The sequence below is a fragment of the Galleria mellonella genome, unplaced genomic scaffold (assembly GCF_026898425.1).
Source record: "Galleria mellonella isolate WM207_F2 unplaced genomic scaffold, CSIRO_AGI_GalMel_v1 utg312, whole genome shotgun sequence".
NCBI lineage: Eukaryota > Metazoa > Arthropoda > Insecta > Lepidoptera > Pyralidae > Galleria > Galleria mellonella.
Window position 1 is genome coordinate 6,606,642 of NW_026442074.1, and position 25,616 is coordinate 6,632,257.

The 25,616-nt window shown below is 31.0% G+C and overlaps 1 protein-coding gene across 1 annotated transcript in view; it reads left to right on the forward strand.

The window, feature by feature from the left end:
- LOC113515197 (rabphilin-3A) overlaps positions 1 to 25,616 on the forward strand; it is a 48,113-nt gene that overhangs the window by 5,734 nt on the left and 16,763 nt on the right. The window contains 4 exon segments of the mRNA XM_052896052.1: positions 9,318 to 9,463; positions 12,974 to 13,118; positions 19,458 to 19,626; positions 22,066 to 22,194. Of these exon segments, the coding sequence (XP_052752012.1) occupies positions 9,318 to 9,463; positions 12,974 to 13,118; positions 19,458 to 19,626; positions 22,066 to 22,194 (589 nt within the window).

Consider the following 25,616-nt stretch of genomic DNA (forward strand, 5'->3'; position numbering starts at 1 on the left):
GAAGACAACGTGTAATATATCCAACAAAATAAAAATACAGACAAATTCAGAATCTCCTGTACTGAATACTACTGAAATAATCATCATTAAACAATAGGAAATATATACCCCCAATCTACTATGAATACCGAAAGCTTCCTTAATTCTTATGAAACTGATTTAGGGGTACATATAGGGATGATACAATCAAATAATAATTAGATTTAAACTAGAAAAACACAGCTGTTTATTTTACAGAGTGTTTTCAGCTGTATATTTATTTTAGCAATATTTTATCATTATAATGTTATTGTTATACCTACTTATATATATATAATTAGTACAAGAACGCAATCTCCTTTATAATATGAGTTTTTAATACCTATATTATCATAAATATGACGTCGTTTCATCTTATTTTCATTTTATAAGTTAAAATTAAAACAAGATCACTGCTTCCTATAAATAAATTTATGAGAGTGCAATATATCTAATACTTAATCTAAAAATTCACTACTCCTAATATTATACATGTAAAAGTGAGTTTATTTGATAATTACTTCTTAACGTCTTAACCAATCACTATGAACTTTATATATATTATTATATTTAAATGGAAAAACATGAACAAGGAGAGACTTCTACTCCTTGGCCGTACACATGATAAAGGAAAACGCCTGGACATGGAAGAAGTCGCGTATAAATGATATTTATTAACAAAAGATTTTTTGGGAGATTACGTATTCTAAATATAGGTACAGAGTCACCGCAGTTAGTAATAAGATTCCGACAATACTCCTTAGGGTCTAAAATATAACAATTCTTTGAAATTAGAACAAATGGACAAAAGGTAACTTAACGAGAAAAAGAAACAATTTAAATTAATTTGTTCCCATCTGTGCCCCTAATACGTATAACGAATCCAATTGCTAAACTGAAAACAATTTACTTAGCAGTATTATGCTAAATGTAAGTAAAAAACATTGATTAAATTCTATATAAAACAATCCTTAAATCACAGTTAGAACGAAAAAAGTTTGGAACCATACTTTTTTTCTCGAGCGAAACTTTTCTGGTATGTACTTCCAAAAAGTTTATGACAGTTAATCGAAAAAATTAAAAACTTAATCAAGTGTAAGTCTAACTGTACTATAAAAAATATATATCAAAAAAATAAAAAACATAGATATAAATAATTAAAAAAAAAAAACAGGTAATCTTAAAAATTTACAAATAAAAATGTTGTTCCGAATTACTTTTAACATATAACGTAATAGGTTATATAAAGTGCATTGGATCATCTAATTGTAAAATACGAGTATAAATGTTTCTTCATTAACAGCGTTTTTTGCACTATACATATGATATTTTTTATTGACCGGTAATATATATATATATATATATATATATATAATTTATTATATTATAATTAATTTTATTTTGATTAACTCTCCAATAATATAAAACATACACAACGAGCCAAATTAATACGGCCCGCGGCGGTAGGTTTCTCCCCTACTACGCTTCTAATAAACTCGACAATGTGTGTGTTAGTCGAGTTTTACATACATCATTACACCAAGAATCGACAAGCGCTTCTAATTACCTAAATTACCTTATTAATTAATATAAACTTGCTAATTTTTTATATTAACTTGCAATGAAGTTAATGTAATAAGAATACACTACAATAATAATGATAATTTCAAACTGTATTAAATTGTTTCTTATTGTTATATAGGTTACTCAAACTTATAAAAGAAAGAACAACTCAATTCGTCTGTATTTTTTATTGGATCGAATTCTAATACTAATCCTCCAATAACGTGTTAACCCTACTGTCTCCAAAGGCGGTGACCTTCAACTATCTCCAATCAATCAACCTCCAATCTCTCAACAATGCTCCCTTGCGATAAAACCACATTGACGCACTTACCCATGTGACCTGCCCGTACTTACTGGTTTCGTATGAACTATGGGATATCAGTGTGCCAACTACTGTGCCCCCCCCCCCCATAGTACACTATTAAGAAGGCCTATGTTCAACAGTGGACAGTTTAAAGTTAATGGCTGATTTGTTCATGATGATAATGGGACACCAGCAGATCTTCAACACGTGACAAGCTATACCGTGTGAAGTATAAAAGCTTCAAACTGTCATCTATATGTATATATTATAATAAAATAGACAATGTCTATACATAAGAGGACTTAATAAGAGTAATAAAGGCTAAAATAATATGTTTTTAAAAATTTTATCTCTCTGTCTGACCGTCTGTATGTCTGTTGTCTCTCTGTCTATCCGTCTGTCTATCTATCTGTAAGTTTATTCCGGCATCATGCAAAAACTATCGCATTAAAATGATGTAAAGTGATAACCGTTATCTACAATATTAACAGTACTATAGATATAACAGTGTCGCCCATGATATCCTCCATTGTCATTCCTGAGGACAAAGGTGTTATGCCTCATCACCCTGTAATTTCATTGCCATATATCACCCACCTTTAAAAAAAACATAGCCTTGCAAACACAACTGCCATACGGCAGAAACAGGAATGGGACAGAAGCACCCAAGCAGATGAATTGTGTACAAAGTTTCCCTCTAGTAACTCAAATCTTCTGCATGTTTTATCACATTTTCGAATTCATTGACCAAAGCATATATCAAAATATATGGTACCCATGTATTTCTTTACGTCAGAAACCATCGAGAATCGAGTATTCGACAACTAGCCTTCCGTAAACATCAATTTCTTGGTTTGACTATATTGTAATCAATGAATGATCCTATTTAATAAATAACGAGTATCAAATCAAAAATTCAATTATATTCAATATCAAATGTGTGAGTAAAAATGTTTACAAGATTTCGACCAAGGAATACTCGTCTGGCCGGATCATTACTAAAGACATATCTTCAAAAAAATAAACAGTGCACAGAGAACCGCATCTGTATATGATAACACACACTGAAGTAAAAAGTTGGAGAGACGTGCCATGTTTACGTGACAATCTACACATAAAAAACTCTTTACCATTACTGAAAGAGCGTCCTTGGTTTAATTTGGATAAAATATTAATCCCATGCATACCTACATCTCAGTATAAAAATCTCTAAATTATAATTATATATTAGATACAAGAAAGCAGAAACTTAATATGGATTATTATAATTTAAAACTAAGAGAGACTATATTGTCGCCACCTATATCAAAATGCGTTTAACGATAAAATTTGTGAATATTTATGTTCGTACAAAGTTATTAGATTGTTGATGATATTTTTTATAATTCGACAACTCGACGAATATTAATCAAAGGAAACAAATCTGTCACCAATTTAATGATAGGATCAAACGAAACCCTTTAGAAATTCTTAACTTTTAACCGACTTGGTAAAATTAGAAGATTGTATAGGTAAGAATGTTTAAAGCGCTATGCTTTACTTTATAGCTAATTTTAAAAACGCGGTTCCCAATTCTTCTGTAAGATTTTTTTATAATTCATATTTATTTGCAGGAAACATAGTAAAATATAAATTTTTAATAATGCTAACAATATATATATATGTATATTATATATATATATATATATATATATATATATATATATATATATATATATATATGTATATTATAGGTGCTTTTATCTTCACATCATCCCGAGTGAGTGGTTATGAGATTTTTTGAAAATAGTTTTTTGGCAGTACAGTTATTTTTAATTTGCGGAGTATGATGTGATTTTTATATTTATTATATTTCAGTGTATACGTTAATCGATATCTTTTCCAATTTAAAACAGTTCCTGTTGCAACTTCTATAGATGACATACTTTTATTTGAGGTATTTTAAATTTCAAGAATGTATGATAATTTCATATCATACATGTGGACACAAACAATCTGTGATGCGGGTGACGTCAAGGCGATCAGTTACAATAATACCATTGCCCTGGGAATACTCGTCACACAAACCTTGAGGTCAAGGGAAATATTCTATATGTATTGCTTTTTAACTCCGTTGACCTCCCTTACTATATTGCTTGGGGAAACGGATTGTTATCGTCAGGGAGTTACAGCCCTAGTACTAATAATATACACTATCAAGTCCACTGAAATCCACCGATCCACTGCTGGATATAGAACTCCCTCAATGCTTTCCGACCAACACGGGTTCTCTGCAATCGAAAAAATGCACAACACGAAAGTAAGTAATAGAAGTTAATGCCGGGGGAGGCTTAGGCTAGTGATTGCATAAACCATGTGTTATGTCCCAGTATGTGAATTATCTAAATAACTTTGCTAATACTTTACCAATTTTGATATTATTATTTTACAATTAATAATATACTCACCACAGTCAGTCAGAGACACAACTATATAAAATACAAGAAACCTGTTACTCTTTAATGTAATATACAGTATTTAAAACACACTATACCTATATGTAAAAACTCTAACTTTGCATAAGAATAGCAATTGACGATATGCAAATCTGCATGTTTTTGTTTGTAGTTCTACGTTGATAAAATGTGTCAGTATATTGACAATATGTTTTGCAAAATAGGTTGTAGATTAGGGATGTGCTTATTCTATATATATTTATAATATTGTTATCTTTGTAAATAATATGTAGGTGTCCTTATTTGCAGATATAGAGAGATCTTTGTTTAAGTAGTCAACCTGTCTAAATAAATAAGGCACAATTTCTATTAGCCAAATCACTAGTAATAGAAAAATACCCTAAAATATAAAGAATATAATATTAACACAATGCTAAGATACTTTGTCTCGATAAGGCTTCGCTAATAACTCGGGCTCAAATAAAAAAAAATTATAAACGTGTTTGCTTCCTTCATACAGAAATATCTGATCTGACCTTAACGAATTTACACAAAGATTTAAAGAGTTCAATATGTTGAAATGAACTATAAAAAATATTTCTATGACGTGGATGTAATCACGTATTATTCGATAAATCATTAAAAACTAGCTGTACCTGCAAACTTCGTTCACTTGTATATGTTACATTAATTTATATGCAACATTTTACACACTTTTTTTTTCAACATGTATTACGAGTACTAAGTATTATGTTAATCTATATTTAATTGAATATACTGTACAAATTATTTACATTACGGTCGGTATAGTCGATTGTACATTAAATAAATAACTTATTATTAATAAATTATTAACTTTATAAATTATTATTATTGTTATTATTATTTACGTAATACATACACTTATAAATCACCACTAAATAAAAGAAAATACAAAAGACAACATTGTTACTTGTTTAAATAGGTATCACATGCACTATATACCCCTAAACTAAGTAAATTTCTCAAAATAATGTACAGTTTTGAATTTAGTACGATTGTAGTATAAATACGTAAAGATGACGTCATATTGAACACGTGTCACACGATTTGACCTATGGAAATGACAATATAAATAAAAATAGAAGGGCATGTGAGCTGAAATACATTTGCAGTTTTATTGATTGGAACCTGCTATCGTAATCCGAAGGGGAGATAAAATATAACAACGTGCCGTGTATTAAATCTGTAATCGATGTTATTACTCAAAGAGATAACTTTTGTTATCTCACCTGATCAACAGCTGCTTAAAAAAATAAGTTACTCATGCAGCTTGATATACAGAGTGTTTCCATAGAAATGCTATGAGAAAAACGGGTCAACTTTTTTATACAATTTCGCGTGATAAATATGAGTGATTCCTCTATAACTTGTATATTTATTTTGTTTTAAAGGAAATCGACTTAATAGGGTATACTGCTGGTGAAAGGGTCGTTAATCCCCATTACTAACAATCCTTCCCCCCCCCCCCGTCACCTAGCGGTACGAAATATGCTTTACAACCTTTTCTCATCATCATCACCGTCATATTAGCCCTTAACCGTCCACTGCTGAACATAAGTCTATCCCTTGGGGGGTTTTGAGAGTAGTTACCATTCTTGGCAGGCAAATTGGCAACCGCAGTTAGGCTTTAGAGATGTTTTAAGAGGGACGTTGCTGCCCATCACTCGTCCTCCCTTAGTCGTCTCTTACGATATCCACGGGAAAGGAAGGGGTGGCCTATTCTATGCCGGGATCACACGGCCACGACATATCTCATATCTATTATTATCGGCGGAGTGCCATCACAAACACTGTGACGCTAAATTACAATAATATATAATTACATATAATATAATATATATTAAATATAATATATAATAAACAATTACATTCGTTTTTTATACTGCTGGGAATAGCAAAGAAGTTATGGCTCACCTAATGGAAAATGGTGTCTATAACCCATAAATATGCGTTAAAGTCATAGTTATCACTAAATGATTATATCTTACCAGTTTAGATTCATCGTGTATGGTACACTATTTCTGTAGAACGGAGAAAATAACACCGAAATATAAACAGTTATCGTCCTATTAGAAGTCTCACTACGACTTCAAATCTAACAGATAGATATTTGTTCTAAAAAATTCGATGAAGACTTGTTTAAAAAATTTCCAAGCCATTTAAGGTCTTATTATTTCTTATTGTTAATATCTGTCTCTTTATTTCAACTCCAACCACCAAAAGACGCAGTTCTTGTTTAAAAACGCGTATTTCCGCCGCTTGAGTCTTATCGTTTCGCGGTAAAGTCCACTGACTACCTCGAACATTGCGACACAACAAATTATAATCTGTCTTTAGAAGGACAAAAACAATAATTTGCAAATCCACTAGAAAACAGCCATCATACCATTGAACATCTTTTAACGTAAGTTTAAATATACAACCGCAATAAATCAATATAATATTTTTTTTTTACTACTCAGGTGGCAAACAAGCATACGGCCTGCTTGATAATAAATGGTTATCGTAGCCTATGAACGCCTGCATTAAGAGGCGTTAAACGCGCATTATCGACCCTTAAGAAACCTCTTTATCCCTTTTTCGAAGAACCCCGTGCTGTAGTCTCTTGCAAAACCTCGACAGGGAACTCATTCCATAACCTGAGCGTTTGTGGGAAAAGAAATATCTCTGAAACCGTGCTGTACGAGACCATTTACGCTCTAAGGTATGGGGGTGAATAAATAGCGATATATATATATATATATATATATATATATATATATATATATATATATATATATATATATATATATATATATATATATATCAGTGTTTTAATATTTAATATAATATAATCAATGACTAGTGTTGTAATGATAATGGTAGGTCGAGCAACTTGGAATAATATTAGTAGAAATTACAGAAAATTCTAATCTACACTCTGTCTCAAATGAAAACTAACCAAGTTTTATTGAAATTATCAATGAAACGTGCTCTATTTAAACGAAATTAGTAACAAATCGAAACATTTGGTCATTATACAAGTATATCAGCAGACTTGTGGTTGGGTTCATTATTCATTTGTTTACATTTTCATTAAGATCTATTGAAGTAGATAATACCACCAGGGGTCACTAGATTATTTGAAATGTTCCATTCCATACTGTTAAACGATCGTTCTCTCTATAAGAGTTTATGGTTCTATTTTCAAAATGTTTAAATTCATAAATAATTTAATATAAATCAATAAAGTCCATGGACGTGAACATATATTGAAGATATGTTCATCTAGAACGAAGTTTAGGTGACATCATTGTCATTATCATATCAGTCGTTAACCGTCCACTGCTGAACATAGGCCTCCCCCATAAGAAGGGTTTTGTCAGTAGTTGTCATGATTGGCAAGCGAGTTGGCAACCGCAGCTAGACTTTGCTGATGTTTTAAGAGGGACGCTGCTGTCTATCCCTCGACCATTAAGTTTCCTTAGTCGCCTCTTACGAGACTCATAGGAAAGAAGGAGAAACCCATTCTATGTCGCGATAACATAAATGGCATGCCTATTGAAAAAGATTTTAATAAAAAGTACCCGTAACTGACAAACTTGTATGAATAGACTGATGAAAATGTAGGAAGCGGAGGTCTGTTGGTATATGACGTCATATTGTTTCTGCTTACGTCACCTCAGTAGGAGACAAGTGATGCGATATACTCTTACCTAGAGGTACGGAAGTCCGGATCGCCCTCAGGGAGAGTACAAATGTAAATTTTGCTTTATAGATAAATTTTACCCAGCAACGGATAAGGAAAAAATTCTTTAAATAATTAAGAACAGAATAGTTTAAATTTCACTGTAATAAGTAATTACAGTGAAATTTAAACATTTCACTGTAATTACTTAATGATTTGTTTATATGCTTATTGTAATCATTTGTCTATTTTCTGACTGGTAGAATCGAACATTGATAACATATCACGACATTCTATCAATACGTCATACTGTATACGTACAGTGTAATACGAAAAATATTATTGTTCTATATCATTCTCTAATCTAAACGCGGAACTAAAATGAGTACAATTATTTATATGCATTCTATAACTAATATATATACAATATATATGCAAAGCCGGCTTAACCTATGGAACAGGGTGGGCAGTGTAATAGACGCAGGGTCATAGGGGGTGGAGTCGGATATCAAATTCGACATTTGTAGTTTTTTTTTTTAATGGATAATAATGTAATGGTAACCCTGCTTGCGATAACGGTATACTTTGACGGAACACCAGTGAGGGATAATATATGAGAATGAAAATGCAGGTCAGTTAGTCCATCGTGATGAATATATGTATCTGGAATTCAGCACGATGGTTTATAGAGGGAACCACGTGGAGGGCAATCTGACAGGCTATATTATTAGCAATAGGATTGGTAGTCCGCATTACTAGCAATCCCTTCCTTCCTGTAGTTTTGGTTGAACATTGCGGAATTGTGCTGCTAGGAGAAACTATCACTTTATACTCCCAGTGACTTTTTATTAGGGTGCACTCAAAAATTTTGCACCAGTTGGGCTAAGATCAGCCCTGGTCTATAAATTTTCAATAACAATTAACTGTAATAGACATATAGATACAAATCGTCCTTATTTTATTTCTATATTAGGTAGTATTATGAATGTGAAAGTAAGTTTGCTTTTTGTTACTTTTAAACGCCTTAACTATAAAATAGAGACGGACATAAGTTTTTTTATTTAGGTCAGTGAATATACCCCGGTCACGCTGATGAAGTTGCGGTTCAAAGGTAGTTTATATATATATATATATATAATTCCATAATAATTGCGAAACGACTGACCATTACCCATATTCGGGTCAACGTCCGCCGTTCTATTCAATCGACAAGCTCGGCATATATGTGTATACTATAACTACTGTAAGTGTATTTAACAATTACTTAATAAGTACATTGTTACAGACTCCGGACGGGGTGGAGCGCCGCACGCAGCGAGCCCCCGCTGACGCTGGGCGAGCGGGAGGCCATCGCCGCGGTTGTCAAGCGAGCAGAGAAGCTGGACGAGGTCGAGGCCAGGCGAGTTGGCCGCTTAGTCGCCAGGCTGGAAGGTAAATGAAACACTAGATACATACGAAGCGCCACCGCCTGCGAAGACTCCGCGATTTTTAAATTGCAAATATAATTTTGCTCACGCTCAACATCCCGAGAACTCCCGTGTGGTTTATTATTATACTTTGCTTTATAATAATCGTGGGGTCTTTGCACAAAGCAGCACAGTACGTATGTAAGTGCACTAAACTTCAATGAGTGGTAACTCATTTTTATCAAATCGAATCATGAGGGGAGGTCAAAAATGTCGCGGAATGAAGGGGAAGGGATTGAAATTAAACATGAAATTATTTTTTCTTTTCAATATATTGTCCCTTAACCTTAATAAATTTTTCGAATCTCTCAAATAATTTGTTTATACCATCATAAGTACTTATGATGGTATAAATATCATATATACTTTATTATATAAGTAATTACCTGAACGAGTAAACCAACCCACACCAATCCCTCCATTCCGCTAACTTTTTGACCTCCCTCGTACTCTATGGAGGAAACCCTCTATTTCACCATTTGCATTTTCTTCTTACTAACCTTTGCTTTTTTCCTGTAATATTTCACCTTTATAACAAAAAAATTAAGATATGTCTCACATACACGTGTCTCGTAATCATAATTATTATCTGATTTTCCTGTCATTTTTCAAATAAAATTATCATACTACATGAATTTATAAAACGATACCAGGTACGTACAGTTGTTAATAATTATTACTTTTTTTACACAGGACAGTTTTAGTTATGAATTATATCAGATTTGAAAAAGGTAGATTAAATAATTAACAAATAAAAATCAACTGAGTAAACGGATTAGATTAGAGGCCATGGATTAAGGAGGATTAAAGGTTTAGTTATTATATAATAGCTGAATAGAGAATGCCAAATCTGTTGTAACTTGCCATTCAACATAGAGATTTACCTCATTAAGGCAAAATTCTATATTAAGCGCTACTCTGATTCATTTGCGTATTTACAAATGTAAATTGTAATTAAATATTGTACCCCTAGCAGCCATCCCTGTGACCAATGATTCTAACGACGCTGAGCAACAAGATATACGAGTATCCTGTATCAAAATTAAGAACATATATAAACATATATATACCGGGTATGAAAGGGTTTCATTAGTGCTAATTTATACTTAATATAAAAATCTTATTTTGTAATAATTTTTATTTATTTATTTATACTTTATCGTACACACTAATAATAGGTATATAATAATAAAACAGAGATAAACAAATTTACAAAGGTGAGCTTAACACTAAAAGAGATCTCTTCCAGCAAACCCAAAAATAATTAATATATAACCTTAATCTACTTAAAATCCAAATAATACCAGCTCCTTGTGTTTTAGTCTTTATTCATCATTATCATATCAGCCTTTAACTGTTCATTGTTGAACATAAGCTTCCTCGGGGGGAAAGGGATTGTTAGTGATGGAGACAGAATCCCATTGCTAGCAATATGCCCAACCAGGTCGACCTCCTCGCGGTTCCCTCTGGAAACTATTATGATTAATTCCTGGGGGTGGCTACCATACCATTTTCACCCATCAAAAAAAAGAAACATAAGCCTCCCCCTCGGGGGGAGTGGGAGGGGGAGTGCCAGTAGTTGCCACGCTTTGCAGGCGGTTCAATATTTCTTATATATTTTTTTATTTCTTAGAATTTCAATATATTTATTTATGGCTAGCAGTGACATGTTTCCATCTCAACATTTATTTAATGTGGTAGAAAATTCCGGTGACAAACCGGTTACGGTCTTGTTAGTTTACTGACGAGGGTTTAACCCTCATCTAACTGCTTAATTCGCCAAGTAACCACAAAACTTACAAGTATTCGAGTTATTTTACACAAGTTCTCGTAAGTGACGTTCATCAAAGACTTGTGCATTTGTACGCTTGTATTTTTAAGCAACTTCAAAAAGCTGGGTCTCAATTTGTTTGTATTTTTTATGAGTATGTTTAGGTACTTATGTTAGACCATATATGTGCGAGATTATTTTATAATCGTGTTGATTTTATCATGATTAAAGCCGATTTTTTGTGTATTATTAATTTATTTTAAATTGTTAATTTTATCTCAAATATATCAATTTCTTTTTTCTGTATCATTTATTTATATCTTCTATATTTTGTCCAAATATATACGTAGTAGGGACCAGAGGGAGACTCCAAAGGGAAACTTTATATAAAAGTCGTTTACTTGGGCACCTCTGCCCTTTCGTGTTTTTACTGTGAAGCAGTTGTGTTTCGGTTTGAAGGGTGAGTATATGGTAGTGAATTTACAGGGTACAGAGGAACAACACCTGAATCGTCAGGAATGGCAACACATGGGTATCATGGGTGAAACAGTATACTCTATTATTTCTCTGTGTTTACTTCTTTCCACCAGGTGGCCCATCAGTTTGTTAACCATTTTAAGTTGCATTAAAAAAATAGTATTAAAAATTTAATTTATCATTTTTCTATGTTATAGATATAATTCTGAAATTTGCCTACAGAACTTCGTTGCCTAGTTCCTTAAAACGCAGGTTATCTTAGTTTGAGGACCACATAATTTGTGTGATTGTGTGACACTTACTCATTATTAAATCGCATTAGATGATCACAGTTTCTTGTAAAATGAATCTGTTACTGTTTACAAAGCTAAGCTTCTCCACAAAGACCTCCATTCGTATTTACTTTAAGATTATTAGATAGTTGATTACTTCTCAAAACTCTGTTATGATGAATGCTTTCAGACTAATTAATGTGCGAATAATGAAATTGTCAGTTCTGAGCCGCAATTTAATAAATTAATGAACTGAAAGCTTCTCCGTTTTACTATTTTATAATCAAAGTACCTAATATGAAGTTATAAATATGCAAAATGTTTACACAAGCATTTAATTTTTCTATGAATCAATGATACCTATAAGTCAATTCTTTTATAATTGTAATACCTTATTAAATTCTTTTTCGGAATCTGAAAGTAAATAAATGCAATTCATATTTTTGTTCACAATGCATGCCTGTAAAATGAAATTCCATAGTCCTTTTAAAATTTCATAATTTGCGAGTATTCTATTACATCTATCTACGCCTACATAATTTTTTATAAAAATATTTATTAAAAGACTTGACTACAAGGCTTATAGGTAAAGTTTTTACTTAAACTTCATATTTATAATTTATTACACCTAGACACTTTATAATTAAATGGTATTTCACAAAAAAGACTTCAATTTAAACAAAATCAGTTATTTTCATTTAAAAACTAACCTACTGAACCAATTTTATTAAAAATTTTATGGGACAAATCTGTAAGGATATCCTTTTAGATAAAAAAAGAATTTCCAAATTAAATAAAATAATATATATATTATATTAAAACTTATAATATTATTGTCTTTTAATATTAAAAAATTAAACCTATATTGCCTGAGAATTTTGTATCTCTTTAGCTCCCTATTTTTTAAAAAATAATAAATATTTTCTATTAATATTCTAAATTATTACTTAAACAGGAATGCGAAGATCGGCACAAGGGCCTGCGCCGAGGTCGTGTTTGGTATGCGGTGAGACAGCGCGGCTTTTAGCCCCTTTAAGGACCTGCGCCATATGCAATCAATCCGCTTGTCCCAAATGTGTCATAGAAACTCCACCACATAGGTAAGAAATATTATGTTATTTTCTATAATAAGAAGATATTTAAATATTACGACTATGAGTACTAAGAGTATAATAATAAAGTTCAAAATAGTAAAGTACATTGTGTCTATTATACAGTTATTATGTTTATGTTTAGAAAGAAAATTGATTTGTAATTATTTAACAAGATTTACTCAAATTCATTAGCAACATTTTAAAGAACTTTTCTACCAGTCGAAATAAACATGTTTCCTAAAAATAAAAAAAATACAGGTTGAATAACATTGAAATATGTTGATCTTTCCATATCAAACGTATTTATTTCTTTATTGAAATTAACATTTACACGTAAATTTTTTAAATGCGAAAAGGATTCTTCTTATAAAAAAATAGTGAAACTGAGTCGTCGAACCATTCGCATGCAAATTAATATAATTTCCCTCTTCGTTCTTTCTTGCTAATAAAACTAGTTTTTAGGCCATTTTGTTCTACTAGTTGATTTTTTAATTCGTTTCGTTCAACTAGTAGAACCGAACGTTCTACTAGTAAAACTAAATCGTAGAATAATACGAATATAATCAGATAGATCTCAAGTAATAATTACAGTAAAAAGAAACAATTTTATTTATTTATTCTTTATTGACCACTTATTCTTTATAGAAAGCGGGCTTAATACTATATAGCATTCTCTCCCAGTCAACCTTTGACAATAATAAATATAAAAAAAATCAATACATATTGCTGGCAATAGGAGCTGCCTTAGCTGCTGCTATATCTTTAGCTTTGTCAACACAGTATAAGTGCAGCTTTTAAGATGCACTTATACTGTGTTGATTTTCAGACGGCCCGTAACTCATACTTATAGCCGATACTTACATTTCGAATGAGACTTAATATATTAAAAAAGAAACTAAAGCTAAAAATAAAAAAGTACAAATATTAACTTGACAGCAGTGCGTCCTGCTATTAACTCAGTATGAAGAACACATATTTTTTTTTTTTTGTTAAATATTTCACGGTATTTTTTACAATTACACTTTTCTTCTTTAATATCAAAACCAGGCAATAGAGTTTCAGAGACGTATTTATTAGGAAGTGTTGCATAACTGTCTTAAGGCTTTGAATGCGTTATTTTCTTTCTGTTTCAAATATAAAACAATGTTGCGTTGTACTTTTGTTACTATGATTAAATGTTAACTTCAGCTTTCTCAAATAGTTGTATAGGTAGTTAAAAGTTAACGACAGGAGAGGCAAACTTTTCGACAATTGGACGATATTTAACTATTGTTTTTGAGAAAAACTATAATATAATCGTTACACCTCATTTGATGGTTTTTTTTTTCCACTTCCGGGAAAGCTTGTAGACTTTGTAACAAAAAGAGTTCTATTAAAAATATCACAAGTTTCAGAGGTAAGGCCTAATTTAATTTATAAAATGAATATTTTAATAAATATACCTTATTAATGTAGTCATTCTATCTAAAAGGCAATTAACCTTATAATGCAGCATACACGGTTCTATTAATATATATCTATCGACTGTCAATTATATGTAACCACCGCACCCACAAGTCAGTTAATTTTATTTAAACAATGTAATCATTTTGAAAATAATTCAATTGAGATTGTGATCTTCGCTATATTTGTACCTTTACGGCAATTTAGATTGCACTGCTGCGTAAACATTAACTGCGTAATAAAATTGCTGTATTTTATTACTTTATATACCTACAGTAAGTTTTTTAATGGGGTGAAAATTGAACAGTAACCCCACCTACGCTATCCCTATAGGTATATAGCGTATAGATGAGAACAAACTTAGATGACTTGGCTGTCGTTATGAATTCAGCAGGAATTAACTTCAACAGTTTCCAGTAGAGACCGCGTAGATGTCGACCTAACAGGTTATATTCCTATTAATACCCAGTAGTGGAACTGTAATGTGTTATAGATTATAAAATATGTTATAACTACACAAATAGGAATTATGTTGTTGTTTTCCAACCTGTTGGTGTAACCAAGACACTTTCATTTATAAGGATAAAAAGTAGCTTATGTCCTTCTCCTATTTTTACTGGTTGGTTAAACCGTTAAGACGTTAAGAGGCAACAAACAAACCCACTTTCACATTTATACTATTAATAAAGATTTAACTAAATATATCCGCGAATCTGTCCGAATGACTGGATTTATTAATAGATCAAGAAAGTAGCCTACATCCTTCTCCATCCTGTAGTATGTAGTATTTAACTACATATACTCCAAATCTCGTGACGATTGGTTAAGCCGTTAAGGCGCCTAAAGATAACAAGCAAACTCACTTTCACATTTAATAAACGTTATAGAAAGTACAATTACTAATATTTCATTATATAAAACGCAAATACTGTTACAGGATAATTTAATTTAATCAAATTTAAGTATATTGTAATTAAAATAAAATCTTTATAAATTGAAAGGAAAATTGAAATCTGGCAATATTTCACGTATATCACGCACAAGTACAAAAATAATTTGACGTTTAATATGAAATCAATACTAAAATGGGTTTGCACATTAATTATCGTTCCAATATGTACGAGTTAAATAATTTTTTTTTCCAATCTACTAAGTTTTCTGTGTCTGTTGGGAAATTTGTTTTTAATAAATCCAATGCTCAAATAAAGTACAAAATATTTAGCAGATCAAAAGATTAAGAAAAAAAAATAAGCAGTAAAGGAATTTAATCCATTCAGACTTATAAATTAATACTTTTGACATTAAAAAACTCACGATGCTAATTAAGATCAACACAGAAACTTCTAATTAGATATTAATGAAAAACAAGTTACTAGGTAAATATAGAAAGAATAGAGTTCCCAAAAGATTCGTTATGAAACTATCCTTTATGTTATAACTGAGAAAATGTCTAATCCAACTATTATTATAAATGTAAATAAATGTTAATGTTTTAAAAATGTTGTAATGTAATAAAAAAGATACTTCATTATTACTAATATACGCCAGCAAAGCCACGGAAAACATTTAGTAATATTATAAATATTTGGATGGTTATTACTCAACTACTAGATTTAAATGAAATTAAGCACATATATGGGTCATGTCCTTCGTTAATTCAACCACTTATAATTAGGTATAATATATCTAGCAACCCGCCCCAGTTTCGCATGGGTGCAATTTATTACAAACCTTCCGTAAAAAAATATCTAATATAATGGTAAAACCCTTATCAAAATCCGTTGCATGGTTTACAAGTAAGCGGAGAAACAATGGACAATAACTTTATTTTATACGGTTTAATTAAAGATAAAAAAAATATTGTTGCAATATAATATTATTCAGAAATATTATTAAAATATCAAAACCATATTCCAAAAATTATTAAGTGATTGAAAAATTTCAAAGTGGGCGAAACTTGAACCCACACCTTCTGCGCCTTTATTAAATTTTAAATATCTTAGTAATTTGGAAAATTATTTTCATATTTTCTATATCAATATGTAATTATGTAGTAAACCAAATGTCTAACCATAAATAAAAATATTTAATTATGTTCCATTAACAAATAGAGTATTTTTATTCTACTACACAAACACGAGAGGCTCTACAGTTAATAATAACGGGAAAAGATATTCTTACATTGTATTACAGGCGAGTAAATACAAAGACTTATTATTTTACTCTATTACCTACCTACATCTTTTTTCAGTACTTGTTATAGGTATAACCTTTATCACAACAAAATTGTACTCGTGATTACAGAAAATTCAATTTTAATTTTTTTGCAAATTTTTATTCTAAATTTTCTTCATATTTTCTTTACGGAACTAATTGCCTGTATACCTACACAAAATAAGTAGAAATAGATGATAACTGTACATCTACATCTTATAAAATTGTTTGTCGTAATTATCAACACACACCCAAAACTACTAAGTTTAGAATGCCATAAAATATACATTATGTTATAAGGTAATCCATTAAGAATGAATGTTTGGAAATTTCAACTTTAAAGGGAAATGACACCATGCGTGTAAAGCCACTTATAACAGCTAGTACTCGTAGAAGATATTTGAGAACAATTGAAGTTGATATATTATTAAGATCAATCAAATTAATTGAAGCGAAAACAATAAATTTTAGATATTTTATACGCCATCTAGACCACTTGTCTATGTCCTTGATTTTTTTATCTTACCCCACAACTACTTTGTGGGTCAAGATAAAAAAGCAATATAAATAATTTGTCAATGTGATTTTTTAAGTAAGAAGAAATAGACCCAATATAGAGTTTTGCATCTATTTTTCTCTTCCACTTTAAAATTTTCATTACTTTTCTTTTACTTTTTATCGTAACGGTCAAGTAAATTTGTTTTCTATCGTGTATGTAAAATTAATCAATTTCAATTTGTTTTTAATTAAATGTTTTATTTTATAAAATATGAAGATAGAATCAGTAAACAAAGTGATGCCATTAAACAGTTTCCAACCATTATTATTGAAACAAAACATAGAAATAAATTGTATTTCTATTTTTAACCACGATTCTAAGTTGTGTTCAAATTAATGCTACTAATAATTTATTTTGCTTAATTAATATTTTGATACTATTTGATAGCTCATTTATCTTCATAAAAAAAATAATGTGAACTTAATAAGCGCAATAGAAGACAAAACAAAATTTTTTTAAATTTTTGCCCGTTTATCTCTATGGTTGTTCGGGCATCATGCAAAAACTTTTACATTAAATTAAATGCGATTTCCACATTTATGTATTAAGTGTAAATCAGGTGTAAGTTTTATCTTGACATACCATCTAGTGATCTATTTCATTTGGTTATTTTTTTTTACGCGATTATATTACTTTTTTGTCGCAAAAAAAATACATTTACATGAGAAATATATAAATATCATTAATTAATTTTTCGAGATGTTTGTATTTATTAAACGGCCGGTGATAGGCATTAGCCGTCTTTATCAATAAATTCTTATGATAATTTTATAAATAAATTTATTAAATTATATCTTAAAATAGTTTGTGTCATATATATTTAAAATAGTCTACGTTATATTTCGTGTACGTAAATAAAATCGCGCTATCAGATAATTTATGCTTGCTTTCCTTTTCTTCTTTAATTTTTCTATTATTATTCTTTACTTTTTTCATATTTAAAATTGCTGGTAATATTAAATAGTCCAGTCTTTAGCATTTTTTGTAATAATTAGCAATAATTTGCAAACTTTTTGCGCAGTATTACCTTTATAGGAAATCACCACCCCACCTACTGAGTAAACTGTGCATTCATTGTCAATATATATTTATATGTTATTATAAGTTAATTAGACGCGGTATATATTATACATGTAAAGATAAAATATACATTTGCACACTTCCAACATACATGCGCACAAAATCTCGGGCAACAGCTACTTTATTATACAAATAAATGTGAGCTGATGTGAATTGTAACAAAATTAATATTAGGCAGATGTTGGCGACTTAATTATATAATGATAATTATCATTTACAACAAATTATTGAATTTGCAAATGATTAGCTTGTTGAGTTCAGCTTGACTATTTTAGTTATAAACCATGTAACTCCGCGTGTGACTGAAATTATGAAATAGTAAACGACATTGTTATTAATTACTACTCATTAACCTCCTATTGGGTACGAAGAGAGCTCTTATAAAATGGATTAATAGCATATTAACAAAGTACTTTATAAATATATAGAGTCTTATTAGACTAAATTAAATTAAATTAGTTTTATTAATCTAATTTATTTTTATTGAATTTTTTATTTTTATAAATTATCATCCTCATCATTTCAGTCGTGCCTACTGTTGAACATATTCCGGGTTTGTACCGAGTAACACATTTGTATTATTGATGATTGTATGTTGACGTATCATCGTTTCTTCTATTTATCTCAATCGTCTAGAAGTATCTGTACGTTATACTGTATTTACTTGGGTCTAGACAACACTATCCAGAATCCAGAGGCTATATTACACATATTTATATCACATACTGAGCCAAAATATATAAATCTGTTCATCTAATATAGATTATTTCAGATGTTAACTATCCACTGCTAAACATAAGCCTTCCCCATAAAGAGAGTTTTGCCAGTAGTCGCCACGCTTGGCAGGCGGGTTGGCAACCCCAGTTAGGCTTTTAGTGATGTTTTAAGGAAGACGCTACTGCCCATCCCTTCAAGTACCTTTAGTCGCTTCTTACCCAAGGGAAAGAAAGGTGTGGCATATTCTGTGCCGGGATCACATGAAAATTTCTAAATAATACGATAATACTTTAGTTAAATATGTACAAAATAATATAAACATTCGGGAGTAGATCTCCCATTCGTTCCAGGGAGCAGTATATGTGCAACCTTTGTGCGGAAACCAGAGAAATGTGGAAGAAGTCGGGAGCGTGGTTTTTCAAGTCACTGCCAAAGTATATACTGCCAGAAAGGAGAGCTACTGGGCGGTACAATGATTTGGAACTCGCGAGATCGCTACAGGTAAGAAATGAAAACGCACTTTGAAATAGGATACTATGAAATGGTAACCCCCGTTTGTATCATTTGGTAAGGTACCATTAAGAAATGATAGAAATCAGATAAAATGAAATCGACAGTGCAGTTTCAAAGGAATTTTCTCTCGCGATCGCTCAGGCTGTGGAATAAGTTCCCGGCTGAAGTTTTCTTTAGAAACCACAGTATGTGCTTCTCAAAAAGGTTATATTAAGGTTTTTTCAGGGCCGGCAACACGTACGTGATATCTCTATTGTTGCAGGCGTCCATAGGCTACAGTAACCGTTTACAATCAGCCTGATCGTAGTAGTCTGATCGTGATACAGGCCTTCTGGCCTGTATGTTTGTTTGCTACGTTCAAGGTATAAAAAAAATCTGGACAGTTGATCCACAGCGATGAATTCATCACAAATTGACAGGGAATTTTCACAGTAAAAGAGAACCTAACAATGTGATAATTATCCATTACTAACAATCCAATCTTTCCATAAAAACACATTACAACAATAATATTAAAAAGTAAAACACGGATAAATAAAGAAACCTGCAGGGTGAATTTATTGTCAATAAAGGAACTTTCTAATTTAGTTTTCAGCGTTTGATAAAACTTAATCAAATTTGGAATTGATCGGAGATCCTTAAAACAACTCAATTATGAATATCTAATTATTTCAATTTGCCATTAAAATCCTATAAGCTTTTGTACTCAGTAAATAAAATATGGCGACAAGGTAAATAAACTGTCTGCTTTATATAATTCATCTAAAAGTCCCCTGTTGCTTTGTTTGTTCTGGACACAATATATCTTCCAGTCATATCGCTACTTAAAGCATTTTATTAATTGAAATAAAATGCACAAGGCATCATGGGAATTAACATAAAAAACATTCTTGCATACAGACGATAAATCATTGCTAATATTAGAAATGAATGCATTTTCTCAATTACAAAGAATTGATTTTATTCTAACAATCACCTATTAAAATGTCAGACCCCAGATAAAATACATAGCGTATATAAAAGAAAATTTTGTTACATTAATAAAACAAAAGTTTTAGACTATCACAAAACTATATTAAAATCTGGAGACAAAGCCTACGCCGTAGCTCTGAATCCTAGACTAATGATGCAAATTTTATGGACTACCTACATAACATGCAATACTGCTACACTACTAATAAATATTCAAGAGTTTCACACTCAATAATTTTGCTATCACTCGACAATGTTAAGGCTGATTATTAATGCAAAAGATCTGGCAACAACGATGCATACATAGCCTGTTACATATCATTTTAGTACTATTGTATCCTAACAATGTAAAGGTATATTATTAGATTTTAAACAAAAATTATTTAAATTTTACATTGTTTTATAATAAATAAATACAACGTAACATAATTAAATAGCTGTTTAGTCCCGAGCTAATAATAATTTGCATTTGTAACAATTTAAGATTTTACGTTACAAAAAAAGTTGCGACATCGATTATGATAAACGATGAACATATCTCATAACTTACACATAAAATACACGTGAATTGAGAACCCTCTTTGATAGACGTGTCTTACTGACCAAAAATATTATCTAATCATAAAATTAACTAAATAAGTTTTTGTGTAATATTAAATTAAAAAGAATGTATTTCATATAAATAAAATTAATTGAGTTAATACAATAACTTAGTTAAAACTGAGATATAATAAAGTTCTCACTCTCACAACTGATTATAAGATTGTTTCCAACCATATATAAAACTATAGTATGGACTAATAAACAATCATCCATTTTCATTATAGCTAAATTGAATTGTTGTATTAGTACTTATGCGTAACGTATGCCTTAAAAATTATATACATATATGTTTGTATAAAACATAATACCCACTTACTCTATTATGATATAATACACACATGAAACAGTCTATGTTACCGTTGTTGACTGTGAAAGCTGAAACTTTGCGCTGATGACAGTGACACGTCAGTAATACTGTAATGGGCTTGTCTTCAAACTTCCACTTAGGTACCTAGATATTATTTAGAAACGTTCAAAAGCGACACTTTGAACTGTTGTATCACATTAAACACCTTATTTAAACATTAGACAAGTGACATACGAAGAAATGTAAAGTTATAGCCTTTACGAATTAATAAATTAAACGTTATAAAATGTAAGTTAGCATGAATGTAGTTGAATTAGAATGAATTGAAATAAAATGATGTGTCAACTAATATTTCCATTACACTGAAATAACCGTCACCTGTAAATATAAACAGCATCATAGATATCACAGAACATACAGTGTAACCCTTAACACCTTTAATGCACTACCATTCCTGAAGCACCTATATTACAATAATATTGTAATTTTAACACAAGTTCAGAACCTAATCAACAAATAAACTAAACTAGTAATTTATTTTACAGGACGGTGGAAACAGCAGCAATGATGGCAAGACAGATTCGGAGCCGGGCTCACCATTAAGCATCCATGCGCCCTCCTTCTCCAGACAGGCCAGCAGTAATGACAATAGAAAATCCATAGGATCACCACATGTAAGTAATTCATTTTAGTACAATATTCTAAATACGAGTAGGATTTATATGGCCGAGTGTATGACGATTAATTGTAGATACAAAAAGCAGACTCACTATTAAATGTTATATTAAAAAATTTCCCATAGTAATCAATGTCTACTTCTGCATATTTCTATCTACGCTGTAAAAGTTTATTGTAATGCCTAATACCTATTGTATGTCTCTAAGGTAAAGTTCAACCAATATGATTTATATTTCATCACCGACCCAAACTTTTGAATGATATTTAAATAGTTTAATTCGCTCTATCATAATATATACCCATAAACGTTTTGCTTCACTTTACTTAAATATAATTAAAACTTTAACCCTTCAGATATATTTTTAACTATATACCACATAACAGTTATATGAGTTGTTAACTAAGTTTGAACTATTGGTTAGCTCGACGCGACCAATTATGATGGTGTATACTTGAAATAACAATTGACGCATAATAAAGTTTTGAATAGATTGTATACTTTCATAACACCACAATCAACATACCAATTATCATATAAATAAAAAAAAACACAGTAAAAGGTAAATTTAGATTGAATTATTGGCTGCCATCATTATACATATACTGTAAACTGTATCGTAAGACTGTTCTATTACATGGAGTCAGTGGATTAACTAAAAAAACAATTAATACATGTCAATAAAATAGTCGCTGTGTTTTTGTAGAGCAAAATCAGTTGTTAAAAACTTACCTCACATAATCTTTTCTCCGTGCCGGAGGTACAGATTTTAATAATATCATCATCATCATCATAGCAGCTTTTAACTGTCCATTGCTGAAAACAAGCCTCTCCCTTGGAGGGTTTGCCAGTAGTTGCCACGCTTGATAGACGGATTGGCAACCGCAGTTAGGCTTTGGAGATGTTTTAAGAGGGACGCTGCTGCCCATCTCTCGCCCTCCCTTAGTCGTTTCTTACGACACCCGCGAAAAAGTAAGGGGTGACCCATTGTACGCTGGGATCTATACGGCATACACCAATAATAATATCATACTAAACTTAAATAATGTTATTTAGGCTGTTTTTTTTTCTCTGGGTATTATAATAGCACAATATACCATAAGTTCTTCAATCTTTTATATTGATCTCAGGTAAATAACTCCGTTCGTTTTATAAAAAGATTCATACACCATTAGTTACTAATAAATGTCTGGAGTTCTGATGGCAATAGACACTATAAACTGTAAGTAGATAGAAATAGAAAACACATGCACTGATAAACAACAAGATGTTTTGTAAACATATTATGTTTCAAATTCTATGGTTACAAAATTATGGGACCAACATAAGGTACGAGAGTAAACTCTATAGATAGCAAAAATCAGAATTGACGACCTAATTTCGTAACACAGAAAAGTAAAATCGAGAACATTCCTTTTTAGAATTTGTTTAAAAATGTTGAAATTAATTTTGCTAATATTATTCTAGAAAGGTAAAAGCTAACATTCTTTCGTATTCATTGCATACAACAAGCCTGTAAAAAAAACTTAAAGAAGTTATTAAAGGGTTACTAGAATTAATAAAACTTGGGTTGATCCCAAGAGAAATCAATAAAACAGTAAATTTTTGCATGAAATCACATCTCAATTATACATTTCTAATATTATCAAACTCAAAGTCGAGGTACTGACGACGAGGCCCATTCATTATTCTCTTTAATCTTCCACATACGCACTCAAACATGGAAAATATTGAGTTTCCATGTTGTATTACATTTTAGACATTTGGCTGACATTTTTTTAGGATTCCAAAGTAAGTAAATTAACTAACCTAACTTCATGAATTAATGTGTTTTTCATTTATTTTTTTAATCAAAAGCTTATTAAGCGACTTCCAAAAGTTCTTCTTTTCGGAAATAAACAACATTATGGAATCAAATAACCAACCATTCTCAGAAAATTACAGGGTGGCGCCCTTTGATGAGATTCTAAGCCGCAGACTTAGCTTACTAGACTGCTCTGACGTAGCCTACTAGAAAATGGCTTTACGCACTCTCCAAAAATGAAGTTCTCCTGGAAAACTATCAATTGTCTAATATTACTTTAATACAGCCGTTAACTGTTCACTGCTGAACTTGAGCCTTTCTCATAAGGGGTGTTTCGCCAGTAGTTGCCACGCTTGGCAAGCGGGTTGACGATCATAGTTAGGCGTTTAATATTTTTTAAGAGGGACACTGCTGCAGCTGCTTCTTCTATTAGGTTCCTTTAGTCGCCTATTACGACACTAATAGGAAAGGAAGGGGAGGCCTTTTCTATGCACGGACGACACGGACAACTACATATATGTAACATCTTTAATTTTACCGTCTTTAAGCAAATAAAATAACTATTAGTTCTTCTATACTTATAAAAGAAAATACTTGATGTTTTGTTTATAATGGAAAAACTCAACCGAAACTTAATCGATTTCAAAAATTCTTTTATCTATTGAAAGATATATTATTAGTAACAAAGGCTTTATTTTAAATTAAAAAAATTTAGAAATCTTTATATTTTCTACCCGTACAAAGCCGGCGGTGGATGAACTGTCCACGATGATTTCCATAGGAGACCACGTAGAGGTCGACCTATTTCTAGTGAGGGGAGAGAGGGAGAAGTTATTACTAATAAGAACTATCAACCTTACTGCAAGCAATGTACCCTATCAGGTCGATGGACCAACTGAACTGCTTACATTCTCAACTATTACACTTCACTAGTACCTTGCCACATTTCATTAAACATTATAAAAATCTATTTACATCAATTGCTAGAAATATGGTTAGTCAATTTTATTAAAAATCCCTTCCTACTGCAATTGTGAATTTAGCAAATCATGACCATCTTACCTAAGGACCCCTCATTGGCAGTCCTACTTACCGTTGTCCATTTTTCTTTAATAAAATGTACTCTCACAAAATTAGGACTCCCTTGATCAATGGTGTAAACAGACGTCAAGATTTAATACTATACCCTGCTTGACTGGCTGCCATTATATAAGTAGGTACGCTCATAAAAGCTTTTCAAGGAAACGAAGCTTAGTTTATTACAAATACACTGAGCTGTCTCTTTAGGGGCAACTCGTTTATTTATAAATAGACAATAATGGATTTCGTCTTCATTTTCCCATCGCAGTTAGATACTGATACCATGAATGAATGTCGATTCTGACATTAATAATTAAATTTATTTGTGTAATCTCCTTGTTATGGATCTTAGCGTTGCGTCATGTAAGTCGATTCCTGTTTTTCGTAGAACAGAATTTAAATAGAACAATCTTTATTCAAATCAACTCTTCTAAACTAAACTAGACTAAAACTTTAACACTCTCTTAAATCCTATTTTTGTTTTTATTCTACTGCTGGGTTCAGAATGTTGTTATCTACTGAAAAAAACTCGCAAG